The sequence below is a fragment of the Hippoglossus stenolepis genome, chromosome 20, assembly GCF_022539355.2.
Source record: "Hippoglossus stenolepis isolate QCI-W04-F060 chromosome 20, HSTE1.2, whole genome shotgun sequence".
Classification (NCBI taxonomy): Eukaryota; Metazoa; Chordata; class Actinopteri; order Pleuronectiformes; family Pleuronectidae; genus Hippoglossus; species Hippoglossus stenolepis.
This window is the reverse complement of record NC_061502.1, coordinates 2,813,956-2,840,255: the sequence shown is the minus strand read 5'-3', so window position 1 is coordinate 2,840,255 and position 26,300 is coordinate 2,813,956. Positions and strand designations below refer to the sequence as shown.

General features: G+C 42.3%; 1 protein-coding gene across 3 annotated transcripts in view; it reads right to left on the bottom strand.

Moving 5' to 3' along the window:
* Positions 1-26,300, bottom strand: part of bach2b (BTB and CNC homology 1, basic leucine zipper transcription factor 2b) — a 93,872-nt gene that overhangs the window by 12,074 nt on the left and 55,498 nt on the right. For all 3 annotated transcript variants that reach the window (XM_035144336.2, XM_035144338.2, XM_035144337.2), the window contains exons 2-3: positions 20,996-21,250; positions 4,421-5,932 (exon numbers count right to left, since the gene is read on the bottom strand). In XM_035144336.2, the coding sequence (XP_035000227.1) occupies positions 4,421-5,932; positions 20,996-21,238 (1,755 nt within the window). In that variant the 5' untranslated portion in view covers positions 21,239-21,250. The remainder of the gene's footprint in view (positions 1-4,420; positions 5,933-20,995; positions 21,251-26,300) is intronic.

The window sequence follows — 26,300 nt, the reverse complement described above, 5'->3', positions numbered from 1 at the left end:
GTAATAATCTGAAACATTTTCAGATGAATAAATTACTGTTGTTATTATTGCTGAATGATGCAATCATGAATTATTATTTTTACCTCTATCAGCTTCATTAAAAACTTTATTTATGCTAGAAGCATTGAAATTCATGTACATATTTCCATGGAAAAATCTACTGATCCTTTTTTAATGTACTGGCAGCAGCAACTGCAATATTTGGAATAAACACATGAGGAAATTCATAGTTAACTATGAAAAAAAGTGTCAAACTTCATTAACAGAAAATCCCCAACACCAACACAAACTTTTCAGCATTGGACACGCTGTTTGATTGCCAAGCTATTTCTCAGAATCTGAGTGCAAAAACACCATGGCACTCGCTTCCAAGCTGCAAGGATGTGGCCAAAAGCAACACAACAAGAATCTCGCAGATTACCACTGTAAGTTAGCTGGATGCTAAATGTCTCAGTGGTGCCAGGACGACCACAGGATGTAAAGCCCTGCAGAGGAATAGAGATGTTTCTGTGCCCCGGCTGGCCCTGAGGGCCCTCCTAGTTTGCTGTAGCTCAGCTCTAGCAGCATCCCGGGGATCGCCAGTCCAGCCCGATCACACACTACACACACTGTCCTCTTCTCTGCAGACTCAACAAATAAAAGTATTCTCTTTAAGGTCTCTATTTTTATCTCAGCGCTCCAGAGTGATGCAACACATACTTCGGGATCGATTCAGGGGTATCTCATTACCCTGTCACTACATTCTTCGTATATAAATGAATCAAGGTAGATAAATATAGATTTCAAAGTAAAACACTCGGGTAAACAGAACTTCTGTTGCTCAGTTTGAACAAGTCTCCCTCTGTGTACGTGGTAGGCTACAAAATAAGGCTCCCTGTGTTAGCATAAGTACATTTTTATACATGTTCCCCTTGTTAAATATAGATTTAAGAAGGGAACAAACATCCCACCAATGTTGACTTGAAACGTCGAAACTTGCTTTCCATTCAGCTGCGCTCATCATCATTGAGACATTACAGATACAGTACGTCTTTGTAATGGTTTACATAATTTAGCCATTACTGTATTTACAAAAAACTCTTTTATCACAGTTAACACTAACAGATATTGTCAGGTTGCTTTAACTAAATTAACCACAGTCCCCTGGGATGAATGGCCAATTGGACTCTGACCACAGCCAACTCAGTAGAGCATCTCTGTCATTGTCCAAGGCGCGTAGGTTATTGAACACTTTCATTCTACTTCATGTTTTTTAAAATATATATATTTTTTCATTTTATAAAACAACGGAACAAAACAAACAAAAAACTGTGTGCTAATGTATCAGGACTGCTTCATTATTCCTCCCACTCGCTCTGAGATCAATATTTGCACCTCAGTGGCCAGACGATAAACTGAAATGAGCTCAACGCCTACGCTGCAACTCGGAGCTGCAACTCGGAGAGACACAAAGAGAGAAGGAGACAGACTGAGGAACAAATGCTTCTGCGTGTATCGTGCATCTCTATACGTCCAGATGATTATAGATGCAATTTCTCCTTCAGAGTTGTTAAATCCAAGTGGGATTTTTGCAGCCCACATAACATTAGCTGTGACCTGCATGATTGCAATATCTGAACTGCTCTGTTTTGAGACCCGTCCTGTGGTTCTGCTGCAAAAACAAATCGCAAATCAAGGCCTGTAAAGCCACCCTATGTGGACACTGTAATAGGTACTAAAGTGTAAAACAAAGAGTAAAAGTAACACAAATAAGTAAGAGTGTAAAGACATTCAAGTGATAGAGTATAATGTCAGTTTCTTGTCTCAACATCTCAGCAACTTTGATAAGATCAGCACACATAAGCGAGCATATTGGCTGTGTAGTGAATGGAAAAATGTATCTTCATGCTGTTGGATTCAACTTTAGTTTGGTTATTCATGGGTGAATGCTTGTGGCTCGCTGCAGTTAATAAACCTTGAATTCTCGATGTTCGAAAACTGCTTAACAACTAAAAAGTCAAATCACCTGAAAAAAAATTGTGTCTATCACTTTAGGTAGTTCCTTTCACACTGATGCATGTTCCAGTGTCCATGTTTCTGATAAGTTTGGTTTAAACAAGCTATTTTATGCTGAAACGTCATGATTGCCAGCTCAGACTGATTTGCAATTGGTCCAGCGCATGTATTGGCGGAACCTTGATACCATGGTTCCACACTACGATTACTACTGCCCAGACTCTGGCTCCATATGAGGTCAAAAGTGCAAAATGGTGGCAACCGTGGCAATCTGGGATTTTTTTGCTTAATTTTGAAGTGCAATAATTAGAAAGTTAATCCAATCATTACTGTTACTAAAGAGTTAGGCTAAATCACACCTACACTGATTTAAACAGACATTACTTTGTCATAAAAGTAGGCTACGGCCAATTTACTTGAGAATCTAAACATGACACTATATATAAACTCCCCCGAGGAGAGCCGGAGAGAAGAATGTGTTATTGGCCTAAGTCTTTTTAAGGTGACTGTGTCTGCTGTCTGTGTTTAGCTCCTGATAGTTCTGGGCAGCTCCAGTTCTCTGGGCAGTGCCCAGAGACCTCAAGTGACTCTGGCTACCTTGAATGACAACGCACTGGTCAGACAGGGCTGCAATTTAATAACTTCCTTCCTCATCAGTATTCATTGTGTCTAGTCCGCAGTCCTGGGCCACAGCTATTTTTTACCAAAGCAGCTTTCCCCCTCTGCTATTTGTTCGGCACACACACTGAGGACAGCCCTCTCCATATGTTTGTTTGTACACCCGAATTACTGAGAAGGGTGGTAGGAAAAAACGAGTGCCCCAGGAAGCATGAGGTAGCATTTCTTCACCACATAAAGGCCAGAGAGAAGTAACCTGACACGGAACCTCATTCTGTAACTACCCCTCTGTGACCTCCACTATAACACCGGCACAATAAACTGTAGAGCAGGCAGGTCTGGGAGACATTCATTCATGAAGAATGTTATCAACAGCTTGTGATAGTTAGTCAAGAGCTGGCAGATAACCCTGTATGAGTCAATACTGTGTGGAGTAATGGAGGGCCTACAATGGCTGACACTTACATACAGTATATAAACACAGTCTCACCAACACAAAGGGAACTGATATGTCTTGCAGTCGTTTTTTGAGCTGGGTTGACAGCTCAGTGCTGTAAATCAATCCCACATAATATAGGGCAGCACATTCAGCAGGCCCTTCAGAGCCCCATAAATCTGATGGCGATGGGTCATGCTCGGAAGGTAATAATTACACATTACTGCTGAGCCTCTTTATCTTGCAACTCTGTGCAGTGGAACTGAATTATTTCCACGGAGAAGCACAATCCTGTCATATAGCTCCCTACCCCTGCAACACACCAGCATGCTCTGTGAATCTGATCACCATGGCAACACACTAGTCTCTCTCTCTCTCTCTCTCTCTCTCTCCTATGTGCACTTTAAATAGGCCTCTCCACCAAGATCAGCAGAAATATTTCTTTCTATGCAGGTAGACATCAGGCATCATGGTGGTAACGTGATGCCAAAAGTTTGTAATTTCATATAAAAAAATCTGTGAATTAGAGTCCCTCACTGATCTTTACCTGGTAAACAACAACAGTCGTCTAGTCTGCAGCTTGGAGAACGTCTGCCCAGGGGGATTAGGGGAGGACGATTAGAGGATTGGCTATTCATCCGTCACTGCCAGCACTGTCAAACTGCACTACAGTCCTGTCACGAGACTGAGCGCAACCTCTCGCCCACTCACATTCCGGAGCACAGCACTGCTGTGATGTATTGGTTGTAATCCTTTCGCAACGCATTGCGCACCTTCACTGCGGCTGGGTATCACAGCTAATTGTTGATAGATCAGAAATGTCAGAAGTTGGCTGGGCTACACTGAGAATTAGCATATGCAGATTTATGGAGGCGGATTATAGATGTCAGTGCTTCTGCTGGGATAAAATTAGCTAGTTAGACTTGTTGGCACCGGCAGAGGGAAAAACATTACCGGAGGGAATCACTTCAGAGGGCAGGTCTACCCTGGGAGAATCCTGACCCCTCAATCGCCTGCAGTGCTTTTCACAAATGCTCTACTCACAGCTAGGATGATCAACCAATCACAGTCTTAAAAACAACACCACATCCTCATGTATTTAGAGTGTCCTAGTGCATTTGGGCTCACATATTCAGACTCATTACACAGATCTCCAGCAGAGCATAAAGCAGATTAATAATATCAAAGCACATCTGTGCCCTTTGGTGGTGCTGTAAATCTTGTACTGAACACTCCTACTTCAATTACATGATGATTTAATGACTGCTAATGCAGACCTGGAGAGCAGGGCACTGCAATATAATTAGCCATGGTGGAATTGAGTGTGATGTATCATTGTGTTACATGTGAAAGACAATGTTTTACACTCACCTCTGGACCCCGATCCTGTACGTTGCAGGACTCGCTGTCTCCCTCTGAGAAGGACCCTGACTCGTCGCTAGAGTTGGTGCCGTACGACTGCTCACATTTGATCTTGGGCTGCCCTTGGTTAAAAAGGGTATCCCCTCCCACACTTTGCTCTTGCTGGTCCACATTGAGGCAGCGTGCCACATTGGAGCATGGTGAGGAGGAGAACTCAAATTGTGGCAGGCTACAGGGAGAGCCTCCACTGCCGTCCTCCGCATAGGAGTATGAGGAGCAGGAGCTGGAAGTCCTGGTGTGTGTCTCACAAGTTGGCGAGCGCGGGCATACTTTGATTGGCACTGGGCAGCTGGTGTTGGGCCGTGGGCGGCATTGAAGTGGAGGTTCAGTGGAGGTGGTGCTGGGAGAATAGGTCTGGGAGGTGGGGAGAGACTGGCTGGATCCAGCCCAAAGGCCCTTTGGCATGTGCTCAGAGAGCTCCATCTCCAAAGAGTTCCCTCCTGGGTAGGAATGCGCTGGGGTTCCCAGACGTTTGCAGGCCCCTGAGGAAAATATGACACTACGACGGTCTAGCTCAACTTCCTGTTTGCAGACCCCATCACAGGAAGCAGATTTGAGAGACAACCCTGCTGGGAAACCGTCCATGTCCTTTGGGGATGTAAGAGTCAGACCCAGCTCCCCAGTGAAAGGCCCGAAGTCTTTTTTATGATCTCCCTGAGAGTTTCCTTTGTCCTGGGGGCAAACAAGTCTGTTGGCGAATAGCTGCTGTGATGTGTTGGGCAGGCTGGGGAGGTCAATCCCTTTCTTGAAGAGGGCTCGGAGGCAGGAAGGAGACTTGGTTCTCTTGGTTCTTTCAATAGATATTGGGTTATCCATCTCCATAGCTGTCACAACGTCCTTATCCCTGACATCCTGCTCATCCCCTGACAGGCACAATGAGATGGCTTCTTCCTCCACCTGTGGCTCAACTTTGATCTGTGCCAAAGGCAGCTTCCCCTGACCTGCCACTGCCCCACCAATGCTGCTCTCCTTTAATGTGCTTGGAAAACCTGAGGTACTGGTGTGTGAGGAGTTGTCATTATTGTGCTTGTTGCAAGCCCACTGGTATTTCCTGTACTTGGGGCATCGTGGCAGGTCTGACACTCCATGTCTATCAAAGTCCAGCCGGCCATCCGTGAAGTTACTGGGAATAGCAATTGCTAGCCGATCATTGTCAGGGCATCGAAAGGAGGTAAGGGCATCAGCACACTGCTGCACCCTAGGGGAGGTGGGCCTTTCCATCTCTGGCTGCATGCTCTCATCCTCTGAGTTGTTAGCCACCGCAGCCACCTTGTGGTAGGGCAGCAGGCCATCATCCTCACTGCGCAGTTGAGCTTCCAGGAAGCGAAAGCATGAGTCCTCGAGGTTGTGCATGCGCAGGAATTCGGCACAGCGGATGACCTCCTGGATGTTTTCTCTGCTGAGTAACAGCTTAGCAGTGTAGGCAAACTGCAACAATGGGGCAAATCCCCTGGCAGTGACCTGCAAAAAAACAGGGAAATTGCCAGCATTACCATCAGCACAGCCATTGTTCAGAGCATTCGGAGTGTGGTGAGATATCCCGACAGCTCCAACAACCATAAACAAACACTGTGAAGTACCAGTTAATCTTTTTATCGGGTCAGCATTGAACATTCTACTGTATACAGCAGTAAATAAGAACTGGTACTCTGGGAATGTTGGCAGGTTGTGTGTCCATCCTCATATTCATGATAACCTGTGGGACATTCCAGCAGTCCACCTCTGTGTGCTCTGTGGTCATAGCATTGTTACTGCTATATATTTGAAAAACCTGGACTTACTCAAGGAAAGATGTCTAAGCACAAACGCTGCTTTACATTCATTCAGTTTCATGTATTCAATTTTGGATGCAGGGGGAGTAGAAATCGTGCCTTAAGTGTGTTGCTAGAAGGCCAAATGATGGTCATTCTTTATGACAGTGAATTTACAGAGTTTTTATAGCGTGATACTGAGGTTTAGTATCAGTTCCAGAACCTATGACACTGATACCAAACGAAGGCTAAGTTAGTTAAATATTGTTTAAACACAAGCAGCCTAAAAAATTGGTTGAAACTCCAAAAACTATTATTTAAGTCAGGAACTATTTGGTCATAAACAAAACAAATCAGATTTTGAATCCAAGCACAATGAAAACATTTGCCACTTCACACTACACTGCAGGTCTGATGGACAAAATAATGATGTTGATTTTCAGCCCCCATTATACTTTGGTTAAACCTCAGTTGAAGAGTTAATTTTGTCCTCACAACATTGAAATGAATATTTCTAGCATCGCTCTTTACTGTGCTCTGATCAAGACTTGCCCCCACTGCCTCACTTTCTGTGTCAGTGCCCTGCATCCTCAGGTCAAGTGCCTGTAAAGCCTAATGGTTTGTAAGACTGTGGCTTATCCCTGTTGTGGCCATGTGGCACGGGATGAAAGAGGGAAGCCTTCCATTTAGACTTAATGCCAGATAATTAGGTAAACTCCTGAGCCTGCAGAAGTCCAGACTGCCCTCTGCTGTCACCGAGCACACAGACGAGAGAAAGGATCCACAGGAGCTGGCTGTAATAGAGGGCTTGTCTGCTGTTTAGAGATTAACGTGAGGTTCACACTAGGTTGCGTTCATCACTTAAGTCAGGCTCGAGAATCCAGTCCCTGCAGCCTTACCTTTGTTCATTTCCTTGGTGACAAGCATATTACTGTTTAGGCACTCAGGGAATGTGATCAAACCACACATGGAGAAAAGGTGCGCTCACAAATGCAATTACCATCGATTCCCTTTGAATCTGGGGTGGTATTGTTTGCTCCACAAAGTGTCTTTTCAGGGTCTGAGTAATGTAAACGCTTTTTTACGAAACCTAACAGAGGCTCGTAGATGTAAGGGATGAGCATTCCTATGTGGTTTTAATGAGCCCACAGTTTACTGATTGTTTTGCTGCCTTTGTTGTCGGAAACGAGAACATGAAATAACCCATAGTGGAACAGCATTCGCTGTGCGAGATCGGCAGCAGCTTCCAGAGGTCCTCCAATCTCTGCCAGACACCTCACTAGTAAAACAGGATTTATTTTCTCTGCTATCAAGCTTAAAAAAATACAGAATTGACTCTGTGGATTTTTTTGCTCGGAAAAAATAGTTTGGTAAGGAAACAAAAAGATGTCAGTATAGATAGCTTGAGGTCATCTGGATAAGTCTGAGAATCTATTAAAGCCTCAGGCCTTGTGGATTTTCTGGAAGATGAATATCATGTTCATTAGCTTGCTGCCTATTGTTTTTCAGAGGTCAAAACCCCAGTAGAGCCAATACTTTATTGACTTCTTCCTTGTTTATATTGCAGAGTTCTTTCTGAAATCAGAGATAATACATGCTTAAGGCTCAGAACACTGTGAAGAATGTGTCTGTGCCAGCAGATGGAACATGACTCCAAAATACAGATGGGGATAATGTGGTTAAATGCATTATCTGTTATGATCTGCTGCTGGGGGTTAAAAACAATAACAAAAAGACAGAGTTTGGTGATGTTGTGAAGTAGTGTGGGACAGTGGGAGTTGTTGTCTTCACGACCATTGATTACATCTGTGCTCATCAGACAGAAGGTTTTCACCACGAGGCAAAGTAAGATCCAGATGTCTGATGACTAACATGTTTCATCTGGATAAACTTCTTTGTTAAAAATGACATCGACATTTTGATAATCACATTGCTGCTGCATGTGTCACTGCATCATTAACAGGCAACAGACCATGGCCTTGTTTAAAATTATACACTTTCTTTTGAACATTTAGAATCATGTAATTGATCATCTCTTTGTAACCTACTGTAGGTCCAGTCTTTTTAAGATGTTTTAATGTGTAAATGGTAGCTACAGCCCTATGCTTGTGACTGTGGTGGAGCTATAAATCAGTCACTTGCATTTTAACCACTATGTTTATATAATGTAGTGGCACAATTTGATTGGAGTGGTTTGGTATGAGGAATGCTACTTGTCGTTTTTATATTGGTTTCTTTCCTTTTAAAATGATGACATTAGAGTTGCCTTTTAAAAACTATTTCAATGTTACCATGTCGTTAACACTATCGGTTTAACAGCTTTAATTGTATGATTTTAAATCACTTATGCATTTGGATAGATTCTCCAAGTGTGTGGATTTCTACTGGGCAGACGATGGAGCGTGCTGTCTGACACACCACTCCAAAATCTCCCTTAGGTGTTCATCTGTGTTGGAATCTGGTGACTGTGGAAGTCAAAGCATTTGACAAGTCCCAATGATCATCCTATGATAAACCCATTGAGAAGCATCATAACCTGTTGGCCCTCCATTGCACATTGTTCTCTTCCACAAAGCCACTGTTATCTGTGAGTCTCTCTTAAAACACTATGAATTCATGTTTCTTGTTATTTGCAGTGAAATTTGCTGCAGCTCCTTCCAAGCGATAGCTGTCAAATCTTTCCATTCTTCTTTCAGCTGGCCCATGACAGCTTGAGATATTTCCCAGTTTGCTTTATAAATCACTACTTGTGGTCCTCTTACCCACATTCCCAAAGAAGCAGTGACCAGTTTTGATCAACCGGGCTATAAAAAGCAAGTTGTGCATCGCTTCGTTAGATGGGTTTGCTGTTGCCATGTCTCATTTGGGCTTAAATCGGAATTCTCCTGTTTGTTTCATTCACACATCTGCTGGTTTCTTTGTTGCGCTGATATGATTTCAGACAGCCAAATGTTTATGATCTAAAACACAATGCCAGCAGCAGACTTAGCAGATGTGACCTATGCTAAATACACATCTGTTTGCATACAGCGTACAATGTGTTATGGGCCAACTATAAACACTTAATTTAAGATATTTCAGTGTTTTTTGATCTGCATGGTGCGCTCCAGTCGGTTGTGGTAGCTGAACCTCCTTCTTGTGTTAACCCAGTGCATCCACAGCCTGTATTTTCCAGTATTCCTCTGGTCTGAAGCAGTGAGCTCCGGCTAACAGACAGTCCAACGGCACTGTGAGCATCGGTCATTGTGAAGAGGAAGCTGCTGACTCCATATCTGTGCTGGGGGCTTGTGAGTGTATGTGTGCACCTGCTTGCGCTACAGTAAGGGGGTGGGAGTGTGTGTGAGTGAGTGTGATGTATTGGGGGGAGGGTAGAGGCTTTGACTGGACGAGCTGCTCTACTGATGAGCACAGCACATCCACTACACTCCTGCTGCAGCACACACATTTCTGAACATGCTGCATTAATGAACCCGATGAATCTGAATCGCTCTTTTTCTCTACCAAGCAGCAATACTTTGCTGTGTGTGCCACTTTTATCTTCACAATCATGCCGCTGCGTGATCTTGATTATATTTATAAATTCAGTATTTAATTTCTGCATTGAAGGGACCCTCCAGTGATTTACCATTACAACACATCCATAAAAAACAGTCGTTTTAGACATAATGATAATATGATAGGATGGATAAAATCTGTGCAGAAGAGGCAGTGATATTTTGATTTAGCACTTGTATGAGCTAATCTCCACAAGCACTGGCTCCTACTTTTACCATAATGCAACTAAAGGCATTTTCTTGAGACCCTTTCCCTCACCTTTCAAAATTCAAACTCCTAGTTTAGCTTAGGGCTGAGAGAGCTTTTTGCAGCTACAAAAGACATTTGAAAATTGTATACACTTTACACAATGTGTAACGAATACCATTTTGTTTCTAAATATTTTAATTCTCTTCTTTGAGGATTTGTGTAGTAACTAATGAGTTTTCAGTGAAAATATGAGCAGGTTAGACATGAAGAAATTAAGTCTGTTGAATATGGTTGCAATAAAGTTACAAATGACAAAGTTCCACTGCAGGTGGAGCAAAGTTAAGACACATCTGCGGAAGTTGAAATAGTTTTAATTGAAGACAAAGATTCTAGCTTATTCTGGGTCTTGGGACTTTACTTCATAGTTATATGAAGAAACAAACCAAAACTAGATCGACTGGTTAAAATGAACAAATAAACGTTGTTCCTGATGAGTCTGAACTGTCACACAAACAACCACAGACACACTCGATACACAAACTGTCTGTGTGTGATGGATTGTCAGACTAAACAATCAGTCCAGCAGCAAATTAATCAATCAACGGTTTCTTAATGATAATGAAGTCGACATTACCAGTGTAAAATATTTATCTGGACCAGTAGTGACCCCTTATACTTGGTTAATCATTAACAAGTAGTCAAATAATTTGTTCAGTTGAGACAGCACAATGGAGTTTATACTATGTTGCCATGTTTTATTTTTCACCACTTGTTATTGTAAACTTTCTACTGTGTCAGTTGAGGCATGATATGTAAATTAATAGTTATTCTACTCACACATAAAGCGCACACACAAAGAACAACATACATAACAGCCTTTTCGTGTTCTGAAAGTGTGCACGGAAATATCTACGGCCTCTCTTCATAACCATGCATGCACGTGCACGCGCGCACACACACACACACACACACACACACACGAGTTATGTGTGGTAGATTGAACCATGCCGACCGCATTGGTGAGGCAGTGGTAGCTTAAATAAGGCCGGCTGCATCCAAGGCTGCTGATAAACAGCAATGCCGCTGGAGGAAAAAGTGCTGAGCATACCAGGGATCTATTTTCAGCTAGTATCAGCAGCTGCTGCCTGCGGGAGCACATCTTTATGTGTGCCCTGTACCATATGTGATTACTCCACTGTTACAACCAGCACAGCAGCCTAATGAAGGGAATCGCACAGGGAGCGACGCAGGACGGAGGGAGGGAAGAGGAAAATAGTGGGGCACGGTGGACGGAGGCAAATGAGAGAGGGAGAGGGATGGTCACAATGAAGGAAACTCACGGGTAAACAAAGAAGAGGATACACGGAGTGTTTCCTGGTCATTAGCTGGCCACCATGATGTTTGAAACATGTCAGCTGTTAGCAGTACTTAGTGTATGAGTTAAGACAAAGACACAGATGTATCAACAGGACAGATAGGGGCCATTTTAGTCTAACAGCCCTGTGCTATGTATCTGGAGTGGACAAGCAATACCATTACAGGGCAGGAAATTACAGGCAGAGGCCAATCACAAACACTGGCGATTCACATGACAATTTTAGGAAGCCTGCCAAATATCCTTCTATAAACAGGCTGAGCAATACTACATCACCCTCCCCTCTCTCCCTCCTACCCTCCCATAATAACTCTCCCTCTTCCCTCACCCAGCACTCCTCCCTTACATCAGCCTTTCGCCTTCATAGTAGAGAGGACTAATGTATTCAAATGGTCTTCAGTGAATTCCTGCATGTCATGCATGCTAATGAAGACACGGCATGGCATGACAATGGAGCGCTTCCCCGTGCAAGAGAAAACACTGCATCTCCGTTGGAGGCAGCCGCCGACGCTTTAACATCAGATCTGCTGAGTAACCTGACATTAACCTCTGTGTTCGCAGACAAACAGTAAGGAGCCTGAGTCACAGCTCCAATGAAAACGAAACGGGAGCTGCACTGTACACTGTCATGACGCCATTGTGGGTTAAGCTGTTTTGCCGGAGGAGATGACAGGAACTGTGCAGGGACAAAGGCCTGCCGCGAAGCCAAAGCAAAGTCTTTGATAAAGACAGCTGGAGCAAAACATACAGTAAGCAATCAGACAGCCTCTTATTTGTCTAGCACTCTGCATTAAAGACACATTAAACTGATAAATCCAGTATAATGAGACACTGCAACATCACCTGGATAAAAAAAACAACACATATGACTAGCCGCTTACAGCACATTACAAAACCAGTTAAAGTGCCTTTATACCACTCTGGAGATTCTGCATATCCATCCTTGTTTTTTATATCATTCTCATGGTTTCATTCCAGATTGATGATTGGTTTTCCATCCTTTCTTCCTTCCAAACAACCATTCTTTCCATAAAGACTCAAAACTGCCTTCACTTGGAATATCACCAGTGTTTTGTTGCCAGACAACGTTACTTTGACATCGTGAAAAGGGTCGTTGCTGAGAACTGTGAATACATGCAGTTTCACAGAAATGTTGAGAAGTGTAAGTAAAGTGTCATTTTCTATGTCATTAGAAACTCAGATGTTCCTGGTGCTGAGCTTTGGGTAAGTAACCTCCCCCTGACTGGGGATTAAATCAGATAGTGTACATCCTAATCTTACCTAAGCTTACAGTAGCGACCAGACACTGTGGAGGACATGACCTCAGCTTTACACTGTTTAACACACAACAAGATTGTCTTTGGGCTGTTTGTTTCTGACCAAACACATTTTTTGAGGAATCAATTACAATCCAGGCTTTTTTTTTTTGTTACCACATACGGCAGAATTTTAAGCCCAGACTGATGAATTCTGCGTATTCCTTACATTAAGAGGGATGTTCATTACTTCTTTGTGCCGGGTTTGAAGGTTAAATTTAAAGAGCACATCCATGGGTGTCACACCGCGCGCTGTCTCCCAGCAGGCCGGCTGCTCAAGGTGCTCCTCTACCCGGCCGCTCACACTCAAGACAAAGACTCTGCATCTTCTCTGTCAGCTTACGGGCTGAGATGTGCCCTTGTGTTGGCAGAGAAAGAGAGACCCCCTGCTGGACCGAGGGGGTTGGGTATTAGTGCCAGCACTCCCACCGCACCATATCACTCCTCTCTGTGCTGCTCCTTCTTCATATTCTACAACCCAACCCCCCATCTTTAAGGAAGGCTCGGTCCCTGCCTCCTACCATCTGTCTAATAGGCTATATGTGTGTGATGGTGTCCCGGCAAGGCCCCCTCAGATAAGCCGGCATCTCACCGGTCCAGCCCTGATCATCTGTTTGACCTGAGGTGGTGGATAGATGTCACTTATCAACCTTCCTAAACCAACACAAGACCATTACATTTGTCTCAGGGCAGAGTAGGTCACCTATATAGTTGGGTATAGTGTAAGCTAACTACAGCTACTTGAATGAGGTTGGAGAAAGATTGTGGATTCTGTTAAAGAACTGCTTGGTAAAGGTTGTAGTCTTGGTAACAAGAAACTAAATTTGTCAGTGATGGAGTACAATGTTTCGCTGACCCAAGGTAAGACCCTGATCTCCCTAAGAGGTTTTGCAGTGCAAGTGACACACTACTCCTGCCTTCGCTTTCAGGATATGACAGTCATTATTCAGGTGGTCACGAGAAGTTGCTTTTCAGGAACAGAGGAATAAGTCATATCCCTGCAGCGACTGACCACGCTTGTGAAAGTTGCATATGTTCAGATGTACAAATGATCAGTAGGAATCCCCTAATGTCTAAAAACAGATTCTGCTCATGAGCCTTCTGCTTATTTTTGCCCCATCCTCTCTAGGATCTTCTCGTCTTCAAGTGAGGAGCATTCCAAACCCTTTCTTGACATAGACTTTATATATATATAATATATGTTTCCTCTATTCCCTATAACCTACCCCCGACTGTAACTAACCCCAACTCTGGTCGTATCCCTCACAACAATCAGGACAAACTACTTTTTTTATCTTTTAATTTGTCATAACAACAAACTCTTCAGAATTCCGTGCAACTTTTTCAAACTATGTGGTGTAAAAAACACTGTAGCCACAAGCAGTACTTTCAATTTTAAGTCTTTTTAAAACGAATTACAGTGTGTTTACCTGTGTGTGTGTGTGTGTGTGTTTTCTTTTGGAGATGAAAAATGTGCAGTATTCCTTGGCTCGTGACAGAGGAAAGAACTGACAAACAGGAGGTGGTTTGAGGTCTGTGAACCAGCACTCTGCTGAATCACAGTACTGACCCCCCTTTTTTCCAGAATATAAATCATAGGGCACAAACGTTAGCCAAAGATCCTCCACCTAGTGGAGCCCTACGCTACCCCTGCACTGGTCTGGAATCAATCACTCCAGCCAGTCCCAAAATTCCCTCAGCGGACAAGTAGGCAGCGCAAGAGCCAATAAGTGGAATCACGCTTTGACTGGTTATTTGATTCATTCAAGCCAATAAAATGATTCCCTTATCTGATGAAAAAAGTTAATTTGCTATCTGATGCAATTTCAAAAAAACAATTCAGTGTACATAAATATTTGTGATTATTATTGGATTTTCACAATAACCCTCATGAGAGCCAAGGCTACATGCTGCTGCATTTCTCCTTGTAGGTAAGCGGTAGTGATGGTTGAGATTTACCTTTTTCATCACTGCGAGGATGTTTGCTCAAACTAGGCACACTGGCATGTTTGCCTGTTTCTTTTGGGAAGTGCAACATTACGTTTTCCATCTTAAACTTTGCTCAGGCAACCATAAAATGCCTCTTCAGTGCTCTTCACTCGGCCTGAGAGGCACAGATCCGGGTTAGTTTGCTTTCTGTCTTACTGGAAGATCATTCTCTGTTTTAATTGGTTATGCATTCCACATGGAGTTCTTCCAGGCTCAATTCTTGGTCCACTGCTGTTAGTAATTTGTTTATACTCCCACTTGGGTCCATCATTCAAGAATTCAACATTTCTCCTATAGCTGATAATACACTATTAAACATGCCAACTCTCATTGCCAACAACCTCGGCCCAGTAAGTGACCTGACCTGGCCATTTTTTACTGAAAAGCAAGATACCAATTCCTTTGGTAGGTCCCAAGGCTTTGAGACACCAGATTCATTCTTTAACAATCAATCAATCAATCAAATTTTATTTGTATAGCCCATATTCACAAATCACAATTTGTCTCATAGGGCTTTAACAAGGTGTGACATCCTCTGCCTACAAAAAAAAACCTTTTAACAGGGTAAAAATAACGTAGAAACCTCAGAGAGAGCCACATGTGAGGGATCCCTCTCCCAGGACCTTTACTAACCTCTCTGTCCTTAAAACCTTGTTTGCATACCAATAACCTTGGTGTGATTTCAGATACTGATCTTAACTTCTATTGGCACATATCTAACATCTCTGAGACTGTCTTTGATCAGGTCAGAAACATCTCTAAAGATCGATGGTTCCTGCCTCAGTCAGATTCTGAAAGGCTAGTTCATACATTTATTCCCAGTAGACTACATTACTGAAATAAACTTTTTGCTGGATTGAAAGGGCAGGCGGTAAATAAACTCAAGCTCATTCTGAATGCTGCAGACAGAGTATTAACTAAAACCAATAGGTCTGAACACATCACCCTCATTTTTATCTTCTCTGCAGTGAATCCCAGAATAAGAAATAATTTATTTTTATTGTGAAAAAACAAACGTCTTACTTAAATCTATGAATGGTAAAGATTAGATAGAACCCATAGGCCATCAAAGGTCTTCTCACAATACTTAGAGCTTGTGATAACTATTTTCCACATCATTATTATTACTATTCTTTTTTGTACATTAATAATATCCTTTTTTCTATTACTTTCTTATTTTATACAGTGGGATGTAAAAGTGTATATTTTTGTCGAGTATGATCTTTACCTTTTTTTGTTTGTTATCCTGAAGCAAGTTGGGTCTATGCCTGATGTATAAACTGTGCTATATAAACACAGTTGACTTGACTTGACATCTTGCTCCCACAATATGGAGGTCATTTCTGTTCATCTCAGCGATGACTGATCCTCTCCAGTGGAGGGCTCTCTTTGAAATTCTACTCCCTGCCTTATATTTGTGGCACACTCACAAAAGCCAATCTTAAGGAATCCTCATTGGCTTTTACATTCACAAGTCTTATGATAAAGAGAAACACTGAGCATGTGGGCTTGTTTTCATATTTTAGTAGGGCGTCACCGTGGGGACAACAATTGAGGTCTCCATAGGTAGAGCCTGATTTTCAGGGTTGAGACCTGGTGTTATAGTTAGAATTAGGTTTTAGATTTGGTTATGGTTAGGGATTTAGTCGTGATGGTAAAAGTTAGGGTCCAGAGATAGGGAGTGAGTGTCCCCCATGGGGATAGTGTCAGCTTGTGTCTGTTTATGTGTGCGTAAATCTTCTATCGTCCAACATGGACATCGTGCTCTTCTGTTCCTTCCCCCTGCCGGGTGGTCCGGGAGGTCAGCATCGCTGAGATAAAGCACAATTGTTTTGTCCCCATGATGTGATGGCCAACAAAGCCCCTGATTAAACCGGCCGCCCCTCAGCAAGCCCGCAGTCACATAAGATATAGATGATGTCACTCACCCTCCCCAGCCCTGGCTATTGCAGGGGCAGCGAGGCCATGAGAGAGGAATGATGAAGGTGGTGGGGGAGGTGGTCTTTGTTTCACATTTTGCACCAGCCTCCCCCTCTTTCTTCTGGTAGTAGCAGAGGCCTCCATGATTCACCCTATGTTGCACATACAGTAGGTGGCAGCTTTCCGTGGCCGCAGACAGACAGACACATCAGTGAAGTGTTGCTAACCAGCATCAGGGAGAAAACATCATTCAAACACGAAGCAGGTCTGCGTCAGCATGCTTCAGTCACTGACTGTAAAGCAAAGGGCGGCAGTAAGCCACATTAGTGAAATCACATTCCTGCACAAGGAGGCTGTGACCTGTCTAGACAGTCACACATGGGATGCACTACCTGCTGGAGAGGGCGGAAGACTTTTATTTATTTAAAGGGAAATTTCACCTAAAATATGAGTATAATAAATATTAATATATGAGGTCAAACAAAGAGCCACTGACGAAGTAAGTGTTGTTTACTAGAGAAGTGAAAACGAGTATTTCCAATTTATACCACTTCATATTTTTACTCCACAATATTTCACTTAATGGTTATGATTTTACACCCAAAATACAGAGACTAAAAAAACTGTACATAAGCTCACCCCAGCCACAACATTTAAAATGCTTCTTACTCGTGAGTGCATCACCAAATATATGTAGGCTATATTTTATAATAATCTGGAAGGGTCCATTTTGGTATTGCTGCTTTGGGATCTCAATGCAACTCCCACTTATTGAGCAAAATATATGTTGTCAAATACTTGAATACGGAATATGTTTAGATTTGTATCACATTTTGTTCTGCCAAGCTGCAGAGAAGTCAGTCTTGACACTACTTGACAATCCTTTCTGATATTTCGTAAAGAAAACATCTGATTCATGAAGCTAAATCAATAACGAAAATAACAATTAGAAGCAAATTTTCATTTCTACACATTGTAGCATGTCATTGGGGGGTGTGGTTGAAAATGAAGTGGCTACCTTAAGTGTCCGTTGCAGCAGAATAACATATTCATTTGATGTTGTTTTTACATTTAGATAAAACAATAAAAATACAAAAAATATGTGTGAAATGTTGTCAACTTGAACGGTGATAGACAAAGGAAAGGAGGCTTGGTTAAATCCTCAATGGCAGTAACTCTCCCCGGTACATAAAAGAGACAGTCATTGAAAGATGTTACGTTCCACACTCAATCTCACACCTGAAACACCCAGTGGCTCATGCATTATTCATGTGTGCAGCAAATGAATGAAAGGGAGGCAGCTTTGTGCATCCAGGAGCCCTTCCCCGCTGTCAATTTTTGAGTTAAAGAGTAAAAAAAACCAAACTGTGATGCTCATTTTACATAAGACGACAATCTGACAGCGACTTCTCCTTCAATGAGTGTAGCGACAAAGTCATTTGACAGGCGCCGCTTTATTAATGCATGCTGGCCCCAGCAAAGAGCCGCAACGCCACAGCACATGTGGGATGTGCCCCAGTTTTTTCATCGGCACATGTATCTGTGGATGTGTGTGAGTGTGGGTGTGCGACATCAATACGTCAGAGTACTTTCATCGTGTGTTTGGCGAAGCAGCTCTGAAAGGAGTCAGTTTAAAGTGACAGCGTGAGAGCTGAGGTGAGCAAGAGTGAGGGGTGTTGCTGAACCTGACGAGCGCCGAGCCCGAGGTGGCGTTAATCTGCGACGTGTTACCTGCTGCCGACAACGACGACGGCGTCAGCTGACAGGTGCTAATTGGCAATCACAGCCCCATAGGCTCAGTGTTGCACTTTCTCACACCTCTCACTGGGTGTTTATCCTCCAGTGAATGGCAGATCAAATTTAAATAAAGGTTTACTGACATCATTTGGGTGAAAGAAAGGCCCCCGTAAAGTGATAAGAAAAATAACTTTAAAACAATCAGAAAGTCAAGTCAGGAGATGTTAAGATGTTATATTAATTAAAAAAAAAGGTGGGAATGAAGTGAGATTTTCAGAAACTCTCTGGTGCCATTGGGAAACCGCCATGCCCCTCCAGACCCCCCCCTGCGAAGGAATTAAATGAATCCAAAATGAAATTATGACTTCTAATTATAATTATAGTTAATTCTGTTCTCAAAATAATGTATTGTAAAATCTAAATGTATGTGTTTTAAACAACATTCTGTGGTGTCATTAAAACTGATGGATCAAAGCTGACACTCCTCAGGTGTTCAGACAGAACATGAAGCAGATTTTCAACGTGGATTATTTGTGAAAATTTACAGTTTGGACGTTTAAATGGTTAATACACCAACTGTACAGAATTTGTGTCTCAGTGTGTGTAAACAGACTAAAATGGACAGAATTCACTAAGCTCTTTCCCAGTCTAATAGACCACTCAGTGATTGAGAAAAATAATACCAATACTATGTGCAATATTACTTTGTTCTTTTCATGTGCAATGTTGCCATGTTTAGCATCATAAGATGTACAATATCATCTGCAATATCCTATATTACTTAGTTCCACTTTATTAGTATTCGTTAATTGTTTCAAATAATTTATTTTATTTTCATTTCTATTGTTATTTCTATTAGCCACTGGTTCATTTACTCCATACACACTTTATATTTTCATGTATAATACACTTCTTTATTTATTTATTACCCTATTGTTTGTTCTACTGTGCTATATTGTATAATCTTGGAGGAAGTTTGCACAAGAATTTCCTTCGGGATTAATAGAATCTTATTTTATTTGCTTGACACTACAGGTCACATTCACCCATTCACACACATATTCATAAAAAGTTTCTATAGACAGTGCCCTTTCATTCACACACTGTTGGCACAGCCGTCAGGGGCAATTCAATGTCTTCAGTGTCTTACCCAAGGACACTTTAGCATGCATACTGCAGGAGCCGGGGATCAAACCACCGACCTTCTGGTTAATGTACAACCACAGAGTGTGTCCTACTCTGTAGGCTACAGTGTGCTACAGAGAGTTTCACAATAAGAGTGAAACCAGGGAAATGCAGCGACCAGACATCATCCTTTGTAATAAAAGAGCCCAAAATGCCTCTTTTTGTCCCATTTGTGTCTGTTCATCACTATTTATGACAAACAAAGGTCCACAGCAGTCCGAAGTAATTACGCTCATAATCAGTCATTTTTATGACATCGGAAAACATACAAATTCACATCAGGTGCAGTATAACTGGCTGTCAGTCACCAGAATTTGATTTCCTGGGTTCAGTCTACATGAGGGAGCAATATTGTATGAATGGAACATTCATTCACAGTGTTACATGGAAAAATAATGAAAGAAAATGATGCATAATCCAAAGTATTGAAAATAAATCACTCACTTTGAGTAATATAATGGAATATTTAACTAATTATATTCAAGTATTATGTAATCTAATAAGGGTTTTTGAATCTCTGTCCACTCTAACATTTTTGAAAATGTAAAGTTGTATTATTGTAAAATGCAGAATTTAACAGCTGTTAGGAAAGACATCATGGTCAGCAACACTTCTTATTGATTATCCATGTTGCGTTCTACACTGGTAGCTGAGGCTAATTTCCTGTTGTTTTCTTCCAGAAGGGGGGGTCATGTGTTTTTGTTTCCCAACATCTCTACTTCCAGACTAAAATGCTGACCTGGCATTTTCAAACTAAACCAGGGCCAGCAGCGTTTCCAAATTTCTCCTTTTAATTCGCTCTAATCTGTGGAGTATCTGTAACAGAGCTCATGCGTTTTCAAACAATAACGTAGTAATGTGGACGTAGCTTTAAAAGTGACCCTTCCAAACCTGATGGGAGTGTGAAAGATCCCTAACACAACTGAAAGTGTTTTCCATCAAAATAAAAGATACCAATGGACGGGATCACTGCAGTAGCAACAGATCTACTTCTGGCTGCTGTAGTTGCTCTGTTGACAGGAGTGTGTTGTGGCCCTGAGATGTCTGCTCTGACTCAGCTGCTGTCTGTGTCTTGGAGAACTTCTTGACTCAGAATAGCCTATTGTACTTTGCAAGACAGCTGCTAATGTCTCTGTGGATAAAAGTTTCTGCCCCTAGAATAAATGTAAATGTTATGTGCTGCTTATTTTTATCAGATGTTGGATGAATACATGTGTCAGGCTTTTCCACGAACTTGGAAATTGACCGTGCAACCAAAACAAACAGTTTAGTTTGCTTTTGATGTGTTTTATATGATAAGAATATAGTGGACACAGTTCACCGTGTTATCATTTACACAAGTTCTTTGTTTATGGTCACAAGATGCGTTCTGAGAAGAGTGTTTTACTGCGTGGAAAGTGCTGAGTGCCTGGTTATTGCCTTTGTTTCTGTGTCAGGGGGAGTTTAAGTTTTACATTGTTTAAAAGTCAATAGCATTTCAGGGAAACATTGTGTTTGATGAACAAACCTCTTCAGGAAGGCTAACGACCAAGCCATTCTCCGCCTGGCCCACCAGCGCCTGGAGGAAATACTCGCTGCAGGCGGCCAGCACGGACCGGTGCCCGCGGAACTCCTTGCCCTCCACCAGGACAGTCACATCGCACAGGATATCCTGCTTCCGCTGGTCGTTGAGGCAGAGGAGGATATTGGTACAATGAACCGTCGACTCATACACATACATGGGGGCTTCAGGCTTCACATCCACGGACATTCCGCTCACGCCCTGAAAATAGAAGCAAAACAGAGGGGGATGAGCTTACAGCTGAGCCTGGTGAGCACATACCCAAGAGCTGATATCTGCCCTGGTTGTCTGCTGCAGACAACCTCCTACACAGGCTTGACGGACTGTTGCTCTACGCTTTACATACTCACTTTTAGTTATTCAAAAAGTTACTAGTTACACATAAGAACTCACACAGACATGAATCACAAAAGAACAGACTTAGAAAGTATTTCCAGCTTATACACATTTCCATCAATACAAAAATCGACAGATATATTACAACAGAACAATGGCGATAAATTCATTTAAAGATTCGGCCACTTCTTTTTTGAAAGCTATGGTGGAGGCTACCGACCAGGTGCTAGAAGGTAAGTTAGATCATGCATTGTATAAAAAGTCACAATCACTGTCAAGCTACTCCGAGCACTTGGACACATCAGACCATCAGCGGAAAGAGGCTGAGAAATTTAAAAGGAGGAGCTTCTTCACAGGATAAGAAATGAAATGACGCAACTGAGGTCGATGATTAGGCATGAAAATAGAAGCAGTTGAATAAATGCTATAAGCAGGAAAGAGTCAACCTGCAGTCCACAGGAATATGACTCTGTCCCAGGTTTGTTGTGTCTTTGCTTACTAGTTTGTAATAATTTCAATTTAAAAGAGATTTGCATTCTCATGTGCAACAGAGCCCGAGTGACAAGGGTCTGTCTGCCTGCTGAGAACTTCAAGTTTTTATTCTAACCTCAGTTCTCCGCCATTCAGCTCTGCACTCAAACACAGAGATGAAGGATTACATTGATATCAAGCTTCTCATCCAGGTTTCGATAGACAGATTCATAAATAAATACTGATACTGTTCATGTAAATCCACGCATGGATTTACATGAACAGTATCAGGAACAATGCAAGGTACTGTTTACTCTGTGCCTACCCACTATATTTAAATTTTCAAGCATATCAAAATAAATAATATCATATTTGAAAACATAGATTATGTAACCTGGCTGAAGTAACAGTAAGTCAGTGTCAAAACACAAACATACATAATAACACATGGCCTAGATTCTCCTGCTCACACACACACACACACACACACACACACACACACACACACACACACACACACACACACACACACACACACACACACACACACACACACACACACACCTCTGGAGTAAAAACATGTCACTTGTCATGGCACAATCTTTTATCTGAGTGTGTGAGATTACTTTTCCGTCACCCAGGATTCTGAGTGTCAGTAAATCTGGGTGAGAGGCCTCAGGAACAGTGGTGTGTGTGCCGAACGGTGTTGTTGTGAAAATGAAGACTGAGAGGAGCCTTCACCTCGCATGTGGAATAAGCTCCCATCATGTGAAAATGGGAGCTCTTCATTGTGTGAATGGAAAAAGGACGGGGTGAGGATGAGGAGTAGGAATCTCTCCACACTGTAGCGGATCGGCTGAGACTCTGATCACCGGCTTTGGTGTCACGAGCAAATGTTTCTCCTCCTGAAGGCAATCAGTCCAGTTCACAATCCCCACAACAATATACAGGAGTGCTGAAGGTAACTGTCAGATGAGCTTTACAGGAGGTGAAATTAGTAAATGTCACTGGTTTAAAGATGGTTCTGCCAAGAGAGATGAACAAAGAGCTTGTGAAAGACACTACACAAAGGCCTCTGGCTTAACTAGAATGGGTAAATATATGTGGAATAAATATAGATATTACAAAAAGTGCATGTGGAGTAAAAAGGCTCCATGTTAATGTGGGGAACAGTGCTGGAAGAAAATGTAACTCCTAACTTCACAGACATATTCAACCACATTTAACATTTTCCTTCTTAATCAACATGAGAGCAGATTATTGGACTAAATGTTAAGATAGAAAGAAGAAGTACTTAATTAAACTATAGATTGCAAAAATTATATTATTTACTTTAGTTTTTAGAGTTGACATTTTATGCAACCGCGATCCTTTACAGATTTAACAGATTCATTCCTCCAGACTTGAGCGGGAGTTTTGGGCCGTGAGTCAGCTGAGACAAGCCTCATAAAAGAGCTTTAAATCTGAAGCTCAAGGAAAACATCTGGAAAACATCCACTGACAATCCGCTCTGAGCTGAAAGCCAGACTAAAAAAGGTGTTTTAGTTAGTGATGCAAGTCGCATCATTTTAAAACTCTCCAATGATCATCTATAAACCAGATGAAAATATGCAAAAGACTGAGCAAAGTCTTGACCCTGAGAAACTGATTATCCTCATAAGGGAACTGGGTGACAGTTGAGACTTCTTCCAGAACAACAGGCATGTTGGAAAATCAGACCAAGAGACCTTCAGCAGCCCAGTGAGTTGTGCTTTTTGTCCAATCAAGTGCAAGAAAGAATCACATTGATGCCTCAGCATATAGGAGAGTTCTTCTTCTACAAGAGAAATGACGTCGGACACAAGCAAACTCACACTGAGCCCAGACAACCAGAAATGAGGGAAGTGAACATTCTGGCTGTGTGCGGCTACACTGAACCACAGGCCCCTTACTATGAGGCCATTTGTAGATTCAGCTGTTTACCTATATGACAGAGTTATGATAATGATTTTGACTGCAGCAGTCTGCTGTGGGGGCTGTTGTGGAACAACTGTGTCAGTCCAGACTCCTCCTGCGGTTCTGGCTGGTCCAACTGTTGTACAGTTTGCTTATTTCCACCAAACATTTTTCAGTTGGCTTCCTCGGATAATGACCTGTCTTCCAAGAATAATGTTTCCAGATGCGGTTGCGAGGTTCAGAGCAATCCAAACATGCTATTTCTACCCTTCACTTGGACTTCAGATGGTTTGTTGCAGCGGGAGGAAAATGCAAGGATGACACAAACACATGGCACACACAAACACACGGACACACACACACAAATACTTTGCAAGCATATTCCTTTACAAACACACACATACATGAAGACAGACACATACCCAGACGCACACATCACAAAATAGCCGGCTGTGGCAGAATTATGATTAGAAGTGCTGATTTCTTTTTTTAACTCCCAGGGTCAGTTGTTGACGGCAGCTGCTTATACTGATGCCGCCAAGCTTCTGGTGGGTGTCCTAACATTTATGCGCAGATCAAACGTGCGGCGTGATCACGATGAGTACACTCCAGCGGCAGGGCAGAGCTGACTTCAGGGTTTACGGCCGGCTTCTCCCGGAGCGAGCCTGCTGATCTGAGCAAAGCTGATGAAGACTAATGTGGCTGGAGACCCATTAGCTCTGCACTCGGCCTTACAGCAATTACGCTTGTGGAGCTTCGGTGCACCACTTAAAGCAGCACTCTGCCATAGCGTACAGAAGGTGCGTCAGAAGCAGCTGCAGGTAACATCTTGTACTACACTAATGTTCACCTGTCATTATGAATCGAGAGCCAGCACTAACTGTATCTGCTGCTGCCTGACTGTTGTCCTTGGTCAAGTGATGTTTTACCATCTTGAATCTAAATCTAAGATTGTTATTTATCTAGGAAGATCAATGTCAGTCACAAGTCTTTTATTGCATATATTTATTGATAATTACTACTTTTATGGTAAATGGGCTGTTTTTGCATAAAGTCGACCACTTAAAGACAGCACTTTAGCGAACCAACCTCTAAGCCACAGCTGCCCCATGGTTATTTTATTTTTGGGAAGCATTTTGTGACTTTGCTCAGGGAAAGGTCCTCAACTTTACTCACTTACTTACTTCAGTTCAAAGCTGGAGTCACGATGTGGTTAGCTTAGCGAGGGGAAGCAAGGAAAAAGAGCTAGATTACCCACATCTCTAAAGCTCACAAACTCGAAAGATGTATCTCGCAACATTTACACAAAGCTAATCGCCTCTTGACTAATAGTACAAATGCATATTTCAGAAAATGTCCATCTATTCCTTTCAGAAAGAATAGTGGACAACGCATTCTGGGTAAATACATATTCTTGCTGGACTTAAAAAACGTGAAGAATGGATCAGGACTGCAAGTTGTTCATAATCATTTCCCAGAGCCATAGGTAAGATCTGCATGTGCTATTCATATCCATAGCAGCAGTCGATAACCTAATGATATTTAATATATAAATTTAATTATAGTTATATCATTAAAATGAGGTATTATCATTTTATATAACAATCCTCAAGACGAAGCTGGAACAAGCTAATATTTGGCTGGTTTGCCTGATAAAGTCATTACAGTAGCCAGTAGTCCTTTGTCTTGATTAAAGCTTTGTTGATTAATTGATTAAGTGCTGAGTTGTTTCAGCACTACAAACATCCACTTCAAGCTGCGTGGTGAACTTGTGCCTGCTGGGAGAATAAAAACACTTCAGGACGATTTCCTGATTTAATGTGGCAGAAGCAGAAATGAAAATCTGTCTACAGGCTCAATGTCACATTATTTCCTTTGACGCACACACACCACAAATTGTGCGCCATGCTTTCCTCTTTTTTTTTCTCAGTTATCGGCAGTGTCACTGATTATCACCATGGAAACGCAGCTGAGATTCCCTCGGGGGTAGGTCAGAAATATCTTTTGGCCTTAGTCAGGCTTTAGTTGTATGCATCCGTTCATTATAAGAGCAAAGCTAAGGCTGGACTCATTCTGTGGACAACAACAGCATTTATAGAGGAACAAAAACATTGAAGCAGTCATTGATCTGAGGAGGACGAGCAGCAGGAGGTGTGAGGCAGCTTTGGCCTGACGCTATCATATTCATGTGGTCTTGGTTGGGGGAATTTAAGTAGGAGGGGTAGTAATGTGTGACTGAGTATCATAATGTGCTCTGTGATGTGTGTCCCCCCTCCCCTCGTCAAGACTCGGCAGGATGACGTTCAGGGTGTGTGGAAGGAAGAGGCGGGGCTGGGCCATGACAGATTTAAATATATACGAAGGAGAGAGGGCGGACAGTGTTTGGGGGCTGAACTGAGCCCCCGGTGGCAGAGTCATGATTACTCCTATCATAAAAAACACATCATCCGTTATTCATGGAGCTCTTCTACACATTCCTGGAGAGATGCCCTCCTTGAGTTTTCTATAT